General features: G+C 35.2%; 1 protein-coding gene across 2 annotated transcripts in view; it reads left to right on the plus strand.

Annotated features, from left to right (window-relative positions):
- The window catches only part of slc8a4b (solute carrier family 8 member 4b), a 76,072-nt gene extending 73,129 nt beyond the window's left edge, over positions 1 to 2,943 (plus strand). For both annotated transcript variants that reach the window (XM_048185975.1, XM_048185974.1), the window contains exon 9: positions 1,214 to 2,943. In XM_048185975.1, the coding sequence (XP_048041932.1) occupies positions 1,214 to 1,593 (380 nt within the window). In that variant the 3' untranslated portion in view covers positions 1,594 to 2,943. The remainder of the gene's footprint in view (positions 1 to 1,213) is intronic.
- The last annotated feature ends 10,235 nt before the right edge of the window (positions 2,944 to 13,178 follow it).

A 13,178-nucleotide genomic window follows, 5' to 3' on the forward strand; every position in this document is an offset into this window, starting at 1 on the left:
CACAATTTGTACAGTGTCCCAACTTTTTTGGAATCGGGTTTGTATATTACATCTTTTGAAAAGGGGTATAATAGGTCCCCTTTAATCAAAACCTGAACAAATACAAAATGACTCGACTCAACAACGGGTTACAAACAAAGCTAGACAAAACACAATGGGAACATGATGGCTATATATATATATATATATATATATATATATATATATATATATATATATATATATATATATATATATATATATATATATATATATATATATATATATATATATATACACACACAAACACAAACACTAATGACTAATAACACCTAAACACAATGAACCAATAAACCAATGAGAAAACAGAACTGATGAAACAAGAAGCAATAGGTGTGTTCGACTTCGGCTGCATGTGACCGATTGGCGAGAGTTGCCGCTTGAATTCGGGGAGGAGCTTAAAACAGAGACTTCAAGTCGGACACTTTCTGCTTCCCGTAGTGACGCTCACACTGTGTTTTATCAAAGATTAGGTGAATTAAATGCAATATTTGTCAAATACACAGACATTTCTATGTTTTTTTTTTAATCAGTTTTATTTTGATAAACATGACACAATATAACATTGCGACTACATGAAAAGAGCTTTAACTGTTATAAAAATACAGAATTGTGAGCGTTAGTGAAACTGAAGGTGTCAGAATAAACATGAAACACATGTGATTGTTGTCATGCTGTGAATCCGGCCAATCGTGAAACAGCTGTGTCGTCACCATAGCTTGTGCAGCCACTCTGGAGAAGCTGAGTCAGCCGTCTGAGTCAGTCCAAACGGTCTACGCAGCGCCGATGCATCTTGAACAAGCCTAATGACACATAAGACTAGGGAAGTACATGACAGGATCACATGACTGAATAAGGGAATCATATGACAAAACCAGGATTATGTGTTTTCAGCTGGTGTATCAATCTGTTTGTTTTTTCTTTGACTCTTTCCAGTGCACTCACCTGAACCCTCTCTTGTTTTCTCTCTTCCTCCTTTTTCTTTCTCTTCCTTTTTTCTCAGTTCCTCTTTTGCTTACCCTTTCCCTTTCTTTGACCTCTCTTTCCAATACTTCTTACTTCTATTTTCAGCCAAATCCTGTTCTCTTTTTCATTCAATAACAACATCTTGCAGTTCAAATTGTAATTGTATTGTAGTCTGATCATAATTTAATTCTATCTCTCCTTTGCACAGACACTTTTGCCAGTAAGGTTGCAGCCATCCAAGACCAGTATGCTGACGCCTCCATTGGTAATGTGACGGGCAGCAACGCTGTCAATGTTTTCCTGGGCATCGGTGTGGCGTGGACCATAGCTGCTGTATACTGGCGTACCAAAGGCAAATCTTTCCAAGTCGAGCCGGGCTCTCTGGCCTTCTCTGTCACACTCTTCACTGCTATGGCTGTGGTGGTTGTCAGTGTGCTGTTGTATCGTCGGCGCCCCTCAGTGGCTGGAGGAGAGCTCGGCGGTCCACGGACTTGCAAGATATTGACGTCCTTGCTTTTCATTTCCCTCTGGTTGTTGTACATCCTGTTGTCCTCACTGGAAACATACTGCCACATCCCTGGATTCTGAGGCAGCAAGGCCTCATATTATTTAAGCTTTGAAAGGAATATGAAAATCACCACTGAAGGAGCTTTTTTTGTTGTTGTATTTATTAGATATTTATCTTAACTTTTATTAAGTCTAATAAGTCAGTTTTTGTAACTTTCCATTTTCTTTCTTAAAGGGATAGTTCATCCAAAATTAAAAATTGTCATTATTCACAGCTATCCATAGAATATAAAAAATGGTTTATTTTATTTATTTACTTTTTTTTTTTTTCAAAGATATTTACTTTTTTGGGGAGCGATATGAAGGTATGTAAATGATGACAGTTTTGTTTCTCTTTTTTTTTTTTTTTGATAAACTGTCTCTTTAAATTAGTTTGGATGCAGTATCTTACATATCATTCCTTGTTCCCTTGCCTTACACTTGTATCCGTCTCTCAGTGCTGTCTTAAATTTTTCCAAACCTGTAACCAATGACTCTTTTTTTTTTTTTTTTTTTTTTTTTTTTTTTTTTTTGTACCCCTATTTGAGCCAATCCGAGCTTTCGGTTACTGAATGAAGGGGTTTAATTTTTTGGACTTTTTTTATGTGTCAGTATTACGCTCATGTAAATGTAATGATATTTTAAAAGACATTTAAATGAACAGAATGATCAAAAATGAACTTTCAGTTATTAAGAGCAGATTGAACAAACAGAATGGACTTACTATTGCTTGTGTAAGAAGAAAAGCATGTTTCAGGACTAAATAAGAATCGGACAGAAAAGCATGTCAAGTTCATAATTAATCGTATATCATAAATGAAGGTTGACATTATTGGGAAAGTAAAATAGCAAAAAAGGAATGAAACTCAAAAAAGTGTGGAAAAAGGGACTGGAATAATCCCACAGAGGACAGAAGAGCAATTGGAAAATATTGACAGTGACGGTGCTGAATATCATTCAAAATAATTCTAATTTAAAATGTATATAATGTGTCTGTGTGTGTGAGTGAGTGAGAGAGAGAGAGAGAGAGAGAGAGAGAGAGAGAGAGAGAGAGAGAGAGAGAACACCCAACCAAGAATAAACAGCTCAGCTGATGTTCTCTTGAAATAACAAACCAAGTAATTGATGTAATAAGCTGTCTGTATCTATCTGTATTTGTCTTATCCCATGATGGTCACACTCCTTGACATCAAATGTTTCATAGGAAATACTAGCCAGTTAACATGATGTGACTTTTGACATGGTGACAAATGCTCTTATTGACTGTGTACCACACTGTATCCCTTAGTTCACAAAAAAATACAATTCTGAGCATTTACTCACCCTCATGTCATTCCAAACCCATATGATCTGTGGAAAATAAATGTGAACATAAAAAATAGATGTTTAGCAGAATGTTCATGCTGCTCTTTTCTGTACAACAAAAGCTGACACTGAGCCTTACATAAAAGAAAAATATTTCAAGTTAATTTTATGTAAATGCATAAAATTTAGTAAGTATACTATTTCACTAAATAATTTTTAGTTTATAAAGTATACTGTTAAGTGTAGTAAATGTGGAGTACAAAACTAGTTCACATCAAAAAAAGATTTTCAACTATACTACAAGTGAACTCAAGTTATACAGTTGGTTTACTAACTATACACTTCTAGCCCAAATGTTAAATATTAAAAAAAAAATAATAATAATAATAATAATAAACAAAAACATGAGTACTGCAAGTATACTTGTTTTCTTCAAGTGAACTTAACATTATACTTAGGTATACTTAAAGGCTTTAGGTTCAGCCTAAAATGAAAATTCTGTCATTTACTCACCCTCAAGTTGTTCTAAACCTGTATGAATTTCTTTCTTCTGCTGAACACAAAAGAAGATATTTTGAATAACGTGAGTAAGCAAACAGTTGATGAACCCATTGACTTCCATATGATGGGGAAAAAAATACTATGAAAGTCAATGTTTGGTGACAGTCATTCTTCAAAATATCTTCTTTTGTGTTCTTCAGAAGAAGGATGAGTAAATGTTGACAGAATTTCTATTTTGGGGTGAACTAACCCTTTAAGTATACATCAGTATCATTTTGTGCAAGTACATAAAAAGTATGTGACTGAAGTAAGTATACTCTCTTTTTTTGTTGTCAAAAAAGTATGCAAAATGCACACTTGACCTTTTTTTTTATAGGGGCAGGTGCTGTCAAGCTCAAAAAAAGGACTAAAACACACCATAAAAGCACTTCAAAAGTAGTCCATGTAAGAGTTTACCATTTGGTGGAAGGGGACGTTTTCAGTCTGTTCCTCACCTAGTCATACCTAGTCTTATTGTGTCTTCAGAATTAATGGAATATACCATACAAGTCACCATATCTACTTTTATAGTGCTTTTTTTATGATTTCTGGATTTAAAATATGGGTTTAGAATGAAATGAGGGTGCATGAGAAATGAAAATACTTACTTGCAACAAACGCAAGTACTTTTATTTATCAGTATTGGTTGTTTTATCATGTCTGTCACAGTGAATTTTCAGTTGTCACTGTTTCAGTGTTCTGTCTATCTGTTTCTGACTGCTGTGTAATTATTCTGTGAGACATTTAGGGAGATGGTGGGAGGGTGGAAGACGTCGGCTTTGGCACGCTGAATGATGGAGAGCACAGAAAAAGAATGAATGAGACAGATTTAGCAGTAGCGTAGATATTTAGCTCTCACAAGTAGCTTCTATCCTCAGTCTAGTACAGTATTGGGAGTGAGAGAATGTGCACCCAGAGTATTTTTAGTATTATCTTGTTGCTAGGCGACCCGCCCAGAGAGTCATTGTCTTGTCTGGGCCCAGTGACGAATCTGTGTGTGTGTGTGTGTGTGTGTGTGTGTGTTGCTGTATATGTGTAACACCATCTCATTTAAGTCTATTTAAGGCTTAAATCAATGAATAAACCAACTTAACTTCTCATAGTAACCTAAGTTTAGAGGGGGTTTCAACAGAACTAAAAAGATTTTGCTTTTTATAATGTGGTTACCAAAAAGATAATCATATCGATATCAGTTATGATCGTGTAATTGATTTGATTGAATTGATGATCGTTAATCATCATGCCAGCCCGTGCGGTCACAAAAGGATCAACTATCATCAGTAATGAATCCCACATCAGACTGACATACAGCTGAAGAGTGCACATAATCGCTTTATAGGATCACCGTTTTCTCTCTCTCTGCCAGGTTACTCTTGAAGCGCAATGAATTGAAGTGCAATCCCAAATGTCACACTGAAAAACAGTCATTGTAATTGGATTAAGCAGCTTGGCCAGAGAGAAAGAGAAAGAGAGAGATGGGGAATGTAAACACTTCCCCGACGACACAATCACACACATACCTGATGAAATTGCATGTAAAGATTATTGTGTGTGTTTATAGCATTTTAACTCTGCAAGAGAGAGAGTGTATTTGTGTGTCTTAATCAGTTTTGTGATGCAGTTTCAGTGCATGTTTAAGTGTCAAACACGTGCAAAACAGGCTATTTAATACTATTCAATAACTATGGTATTTGACCCTTAAAAACGTAGGAATGTCATTACATTAAATACAATTTCAAACAGTGACAATTGCATTCAAATGATGCTAGAGCTTTTCTAACATGTTCGTGTTCCATAAGCAGTATTTCTATTGTTTTATGAAGTAAAGTCATGTTTCTTTTTTTTCTTTTTTTTTTAATGTTGACCTTGTGATTTCATGCCGTCCTGCATTTTTCTTTTTCAATAAACCGTTTCATTCAGATGTATGTCACAATACAGAAAAAAGATACTTCTGTTACATCTGCACTTTTGATATTTGTTAGCTAGTGCAATGACATTCATACATTTCCAAGTGTGTCCTGAATGTTCAAATATTTTGCAGGGAAACTAAAGCTGCAAATCAAGATACACAGATAAGTGTATGGTTCCTGTTTCTAACCCATTCTGCTAACTGCCCTTGTGTTACAGAATGTGAAACCAGGCAATGCTAAAATGTATTTATATTTCTTGAATTTGTGTGTGTGATTGGATTTCTGTGCATAGTGCTGGTACAGCATTGACTTACATGTGTACAGAAGATACACTAAGAGAAGAGGTTAATATGATAAGCTAACAGCTGAAGTGCCCTGAGGAAGCAGCCACCATGTCATCCTGTATCATTGTGCGTGTTGCCCTTGGCTGTTCTGTGTTGTCTGGTCTTTGCGTGATGCATCTTTCTGATCTTTCTGTTCATTAGAATTTTGATTATTCCTTCATTAATGGTTTAATTGATTTCATTGTTAATTTCTCAGTCTTTGTTTCTCATAATGAGTGAATCACCAAGTGCTTTTCTTTTCCTTTTATATGGCAGATTTGAGTTGGATTCTTCCTATTTTACTTTCTCTCCATGTCTCTTGATTTGATGCATGAAACATTCTCTTACCCTTGTTAAGTGTTTTAGAAATTGTTGTCCTGGAATCTTTTTTTAAAATGTCTTTTATTAAAAAAATCTGAATTAAACACTACATGTCGAATCACTTATGTCTTATTAAGGAGTGGATGATTTTTATTTGTGCATAAAACTTTAGATTCACTTCAGCGGTTAGTTCCTGTCCTTGATTGTCATTGGTCAGTAGCTGTTTTATTCACGATAAAACACGGCTATGACCGCTTCACCCAACGGTTCTGTATATCACTACACAAGACCCTTAGCACCCACTCTTAGCAACGTAAACTGTATGATCTCAATTGATATTGTTCATTGAAGCTTACTGTATTATGTAGAAGAGTATTGTGAGAAAGAGATCGAGTGAGCGAATTTATTACCTGCAATCAGATTTAGCATTTTCCTTCAGGTCAGTCCTATGTTCATAATAAAAAATCTGTTTAAATGTCCGATGTATTATCTTGTCCTTTTAACAGTTAAGGGGTTTTCCTGTGACTGACAGCGCTAGTCAAAGCATTTGTCAGTTGCGTCTTGTTCCGTGTTCACAACAATTCAGTCTTTTCATTGTAAAAGTCTTTGCTACTGACTGACACACTCATAAAGACAGTCTTTGCCGCCATCTAATCATGTAATAATGTAACTTCTGTTGCTGTTCACGGTCAGGGACTATTTTTTCCGGCGGAAGGAATGCTTTTAGTGAAAGTTTACTTCATGAAAGTTGCATTGATACATATTTTTGGCTTTAATATTTGTATTGTGTGGTAACCGTTTTATAAAAGCAATAAGGTAAGAGAGGCTGTTTCGCATCGTGCCTAATAACGCCCTTCGGCTGTGACTTATTCACAATACAGCACAGCCTCTCGTACCTTATTGCTTACTTAACACCATTCTATCAGGTTTCTGCTTCAAATGTGATTGCTTCATGTTAAATTGACTGAAGATTACTTAACTTGATGTTTGTAATATATATATATATATATATATATATATATATATATATATATATATATATATATAACAAGATGAGAAAATGGAGAGACTTGTTAATGTTTAAAGTTCTATTTTGTTGGTATTTAAAAGTTTCTGTTATGTTATTGGTTTGGGGGTTACCATTGTTGTGAAGTGCTGGGCTTGTGCTTGGGTTGAGGACCTCCTAACAAGAATTCAAATTGCTTTAATAATGAAGCAACCACTATAGTGTTCTGGTGTAAACCAGTATCACTTCTGCACTGCCAACATGTAACATCACGTGTAAAGTTTGTAGGATTATTTGAATGTAAATTTAAATGAAAACCATTTATATAAGTTAAACTAAAATCATGTATTCAAGTTAAATGAACACCATTGATTCTAGTTATTTGCACATGGTGGATTCTATTTGGTTTTGGAACCACTGTCCATGAATATCTATCTATCATGTTCATCCAAAGAGCTATTTTTTTGAGTGAACAACCAATTTGAGTCATTGAATCATTCACTCAACCAAGTGAACTTTTTTGTTTAATAAGACAGATTTTAACTAACCATGTGTTCTATTCAGAAGGGCTCATCCCTATTCCCTAATCCCTTCAAAGTGTTTACCCTCCGGAGTGAGAGCTTCGAAGGGATGAAGGGTGTGGGGGTCAAAAAAACTCTTTTCTTGGAATGCACTTCTGCGTCATCTTAAGACAATCAATGAGGTACCTTCGTCACACATTTTGTACACTGGTTGACACTTCGGTTTGGAACGACCGTTCAATATGGCGGCCATGATTGTTTTCACACCAAAGTGCCCTTCGGAGGGTGATATATCCCATTTGGAACACACCATAAATGCCACTACTGTATGTTGCTCTTCATTGGTGAAGAAAAATACTAACTGGAAATAATTGATCTGATATTGTATATACTGTAAAAGCTATATCATACTCAATATCACAATCAATCATGCTGTTGGTCTAAATATCAGTACTAATCGCTTGGTAAGTCATGATGACTACTGTTTCTGGGGCTAAGCCTCTACTCCGTTTCAAGAGAGAATACAATGAGCAGTTTATGAGCACTATTCCTTTATAGCACATCTTGCTTTTAAAAACTCAGGTTTTCAGTCTTCTACAGTTTCTGAGCTCACAGTGTCCTGGACACTAATATTTTAATGACTCAGAAAAAATGAATCAATCACTGTCTGTCCAACTAAGCTTTCAGTATTAAGATGATCGGAGGATCATGATTTTTCAGTAGTATTACAGCACACTGTGATTATTATATTACATATTAGCACTTTATTTTTTATTAGCACTGCTTGTCATTTTCTGTCATGCACGATTGTTCATGTGATATTGCTTAGATGAACTTGTTCAGTTGAGTTACAAAAATGCAGATTGGATGTATGAGGTGCTACAAGTGAGCAAGAAGAGTGGGATGTACATATTCCTCTGTAAACTGAGTTGATGGATGTCAGGCATTACATTCGGGCGCCGGCTCTACGCTCTGACTCGCACTCATGGACCTGTCCACTGGAAAGAAAGAAATGACAGAACGAGAGCAGAAAGAATGAGGTGGAAGCAGATGCTCACTAGGGAACAAAACAGAAAAAGGGAGAGAGGAGAAAAGCTTTGTGCTCGAAATACAAAGGCAGGAGATAAGAAAGAGTAAGAATGTGAAGAGTTCAGAAAAGAAAAATGAATGAATGGGAAATTACTGGGAAATCTAATTAAAGATTGACTGGCTGCTGAGGCCCTTGAGAGGCTGTGAGAGAATTTGAATGTGCAGGTTATGTTCCTCAGATATATAGTGAATTGGATTGTTTAATGCTTTGTTACATTCCACAACTGGGGTTTAAAATCTAATTTAAAAAGATTTAGGGTTTTGAAAAGCTAAAAAAAGCATTATGACCAAACTAATTTCAGATTCTGTCCTAAGCATATTTGCATAACTCCTTTGTACAAATGGTCAGATGTTCTTGCTTCCATTGAAGCACAAAACGCTCTTTGGATCATTCTCAAATGATCCTCACCTTGTTTGACACAAAACTTGTGGAGTTCATACATTTTGAGTATGCTTTGAGTAAAGCCAATTAACATGCAATTCATGTTAATTTTACAGTTCACTCAAATATATTATCATTTGTAATAAATATTGTTGTATTAACCTCCTGGGACCCAGAAAAAAAAAGTTTTTGAATTTAATATTTTGTTTCATATCAATACATTGTTTAGAGCACAAGAAAAAAAAATGGAAAAATAACATTTTTGAAAAATTATATTTTATTCATATTTTATGCTATTTATGTAGTGGACACCAGAACTAAGTTGTTTAAAAAATAAAATGACAATAAATTACATGTATAGGCAAAAACAATGGAATTTTTTTTATTCACCAATCAATTTTTAGGTTTCAGGATTTTTTTTAACTAAATTTTGTTTAAAGATGATTCTCAACTATGTTATGAAAGACATAACGGAATGAATTTTACTTTATGCAATATGTGGGTAAAATGGCCATACATGAATTTTCCCGTTCAATACAATGGATCTATACACTGTATCTAATTTGCATATTAATGTGTTCTTGGAGCAACATGTAATGAAAAAAGAAGTGTAATAATGGGATTAAATTGGCAATATTTTCATAATAATATCTAATAATTAATAGGAATATTGATATATAATTTATTTCACTATTCAATTGTTGTGTCTCCCAAAATGCCTGATAATCATGATTTAAAAAAGAAAAAAATTATAAAAAAGTTAAATAGAAGTGTTTGCACTGGTGGTCTCCCAATGTGTCAGTTATGGAAATTAAAGATTGACACACTTTCATGTATTTGCTTTATTCTAATTCTGATTTTTAAATGTTTTTATTATTTTTACCCTAGTAATAACCTTCATAGCATCAACTAACATGTATCCAAATAATCCAAGTAAATTAATATCCTAATATTTAATGAGATTGCAGAGGATTGTATTTTTCAGTCACTTGATTGTTTGATGCTAAGCTGAAATCAGAAATGGAACATTTTTGCAACATCACTGCCCCATCATAAAAACAAGCCTTGCAAAGCAATCCCAGCTGTAAATCAAAGGAAACAGTCTTTTTTTCTGTCGCCATCTTCAAATAAAGGCAGGAGAGGCTTTTGTACTTAGAAGCTGTTGAAGGGTCTTAAGAATTGCATTCAGTTCTGAGGAGCTTTCATAAGCCTCACAGTTACATTCTTTGAACAGTTGCTCTAAAAAGGAGACAAATTCCCTCTTCCATCTCAAACTCTGTGGTAAAACTGTGGTAACTAGTCAAAAATGGGACAAAGGTTATTCTAAAAATCATGTTTCACAGATGTCTTTCAACCATCAGTAGACAACTGAGAAAGTATTAACTCTTCAAAGTAATGTCATATGACAATTTACTAGTATCTATTTATAAGCAAACTGTACAGCAATGTTGAATGATAATATTCAACATCAGGATGCTTTATGGATGTTTTCATGGGCGTGTGCAAAAAAAAAAAAAAAAAAAAAAAAAATACAATCCTTTATGCACATGAAAAATGTGAAGGCGCCCCCGGTGGGTGATTTCTTTCTAATTTCTCACAGGCCTCTATAGGCCGTGAGTAAAACAGGCCCAGTGAGTTTCATTCCGATTGGCCTCCGTTAACCCTTGATAGCTGCTCAAAATTCATTGGCCGTCGCTGACCACATTTTTCGAGATATGCGAATGTCCTCAAAGGCAGTCTTGGCACCTTGGACAAAGACACCACATGCCAATTTTCAAGTCAGTCAGACTAAGAATTGCATAGTTATAGCGGTTTTTATGTTTTTTTTCCTTTTACAGCGCCACCAAGTGGCCAGTCACCGAGCCCTTTTTCACACAACCACATAATGAGCTCATATATACAGGTGCTGGTCATATAATTAGAATATCGTGAAAAAGTTCAATTTTTTTTATTGTAAATTATTTTTAAAAATGAAACATTCATATATTCTAGATTCCCTACATATAAAGTAAAACATTTCAAAAGTTTTTTTTTTTTTTTTTTTAATTTTGATGATTAGAGCGTACAGCTCATGAAAGTCCAAAATCCAGTATCTCAAAATATTAGAATATTTACATTTGAGTTTCATTAAATGACCATACCTACAGTATAAATTTCGGGTATCTCTTGTTCTTTGAAACCACACTAATGGGGAAGACTGCTGACTTGGCAATGGTCCAGGAGACAATCATTGACACCCTCCACAAAGAGAGTAAGTCACAGATGGTCATTACTGAATGTAGTGGCTGTTTACAGAGTGATGTATCAAAGCATATTAAATGCAAAGTTGATTAGAAGGAAGAAATTGGGTAGGCAAAGGTGCACAAGCAACAGGGATGACCACAAGCTTGAGAATACTGTCAAGTAAAGCCGATTCAAACACTTGGGAGAGCTTCACAATGAGTAGAATGAAGCCGGAGTCAGCGCATCAAGAGTCACCACACGCAGACATCTTCAGGAAAAGGACTACCAAGCCACTTCTGAAACAGAAACAACGTCAGAAGCATCTTACCTGGGCTAAGAAGAACTGGACAGTGAACAGTGGTTGAAAGTCCTCTTTTCAGATAAAAGTAAATTTTGCATTTCATGTTGAAATCATGGTCCCAGAGTCTGAAGGAAGACTGAAGAGGCACAGAATCCACGCTGCTTGAAGTCTAGTGTGAAGTTTCTGAAGTCAGTAATGATTTTGGGGGGGGGGGGGGGGGGTTGCGTGACATCTGCTGGTGTTGGTCCATTGTGTTTTATCAAGTGCAAAGTCAATGCAGCCATCTTCCAGGAGATTTTGGAGCACTTTATGCTTCCATCTGCTGACAAGCTGATTTCCTTTTCCAGCAGGACTTTAGCACCTGCCCACAGTGCAAAAACCACTTCCAAGTGGTTTGCTGACCATGATATTACCGTGCTTTATTGGCCAGCCAACATGCCTGACCTGAATCTATGGGATATTTTCAAGAGAAAGATGAGAAACAGTCGATCCAACAATATATAGATGATCTGAAGGCTCAATAGTGCCTCAGCAGTGCCACAGGCTGATCACTTCCATGCCACACTTCAACGATGCTGTAATTTGTGCTAGGAGCAAGTCATTTGCTGTAATATGTGCTGCCGACCAAGTATTGAGTGTACAAATGAACATACTTTAAAGAACTTGAACTTTTCTGTTTTGAAAATCCATTTTTTGATTGATCTTAGGAAATATTCTAATATTTTGAGATACTGGATTTTGGACTTTCATGAGCTGTATGCTCTAATCATCAAAATGTAAAAAAAAAAACTTTTGAAATGTTTTACTTTACATGTAGGGAATCTAGAATATATGAAAGTTTCATTTAAAAAATAATTTACAATAAAAAAAAAATGAACTTTTTCACGATATTCTAATTATATGACCAGCACCTGTATATGTGCTGAGTTTGATGAAAATATCTCAGCTAAAAAGTTATAGCCATTTCAGTAAAAGTGGCTACATCCTGAACATTTTGGCTGCCCTTAGGGACAGTGAATCGAAATTCTTCAAAAACTTTTTTTTTAATAATTATTGATAATCATACTCCAGAGAACCTTGCTGCACTGGTTTGGATTTTAGGATTAGATCACAGAAGTAGGTTCAAAAAAATCAAACAGATTGAATCTGAGGTATGCATTTTGTCCAACGATTCCAATAAACAGTTGAGCCTACACATAATGGTTTAAGAGTTATGAGCCATTTCGTACTTTTCACCGCTGTAGCGCCCCTTTCAGGCCAATCGGGGTGAGTCTTGGTGATGTTGTAGAGGGTGTAAGTACTACCAGCCCTCAAAGTTTCAAGTCTCTACAACTTACGGTTTGGTCTGCCCGATCACTTTTATGGGAGAATGCTGAACCTTGGAAATTTTAACAATTACAATAGGGTTTCAGCGCTACATGCTTGAACCCCTAATTATAAAAAAAATATATATAAATAGATAAGCTAATTCAAAATATTAATAAATACTACCATAGTTCATAAATATTACTAAACACTGGACATTTTCTATTTCTTTCTTTCTTTCTTTCCCACACTCATATTTAGCAATAAAAAATTGAGGACGTCTCGCACACCTTCATCATGTCACGTAATCTGTCCTTCACAAAAGAACTATATCATTTCACAATCTGAAAACACGTTCTCATCCTATAAAAGTAGAACTGAAAAAGGGAAGCAAGACAATG

Source organism: Megalobrama amblycephala, linkage group LG3 (genome assembly GCF_018812025.1).
Source record: "Megalobrama amblycephala isolate DHTTF-2021 linkage group LG3, ASM1881202v1, whole genome shotgun sequence".
NCBI classification, from domain to species: Eukaryota; Metazoa; Chordata; class Actinopteri; order Cypriniformes; family Xenocyprididae; genus Megalobrama; species Megalobrama amblycephala.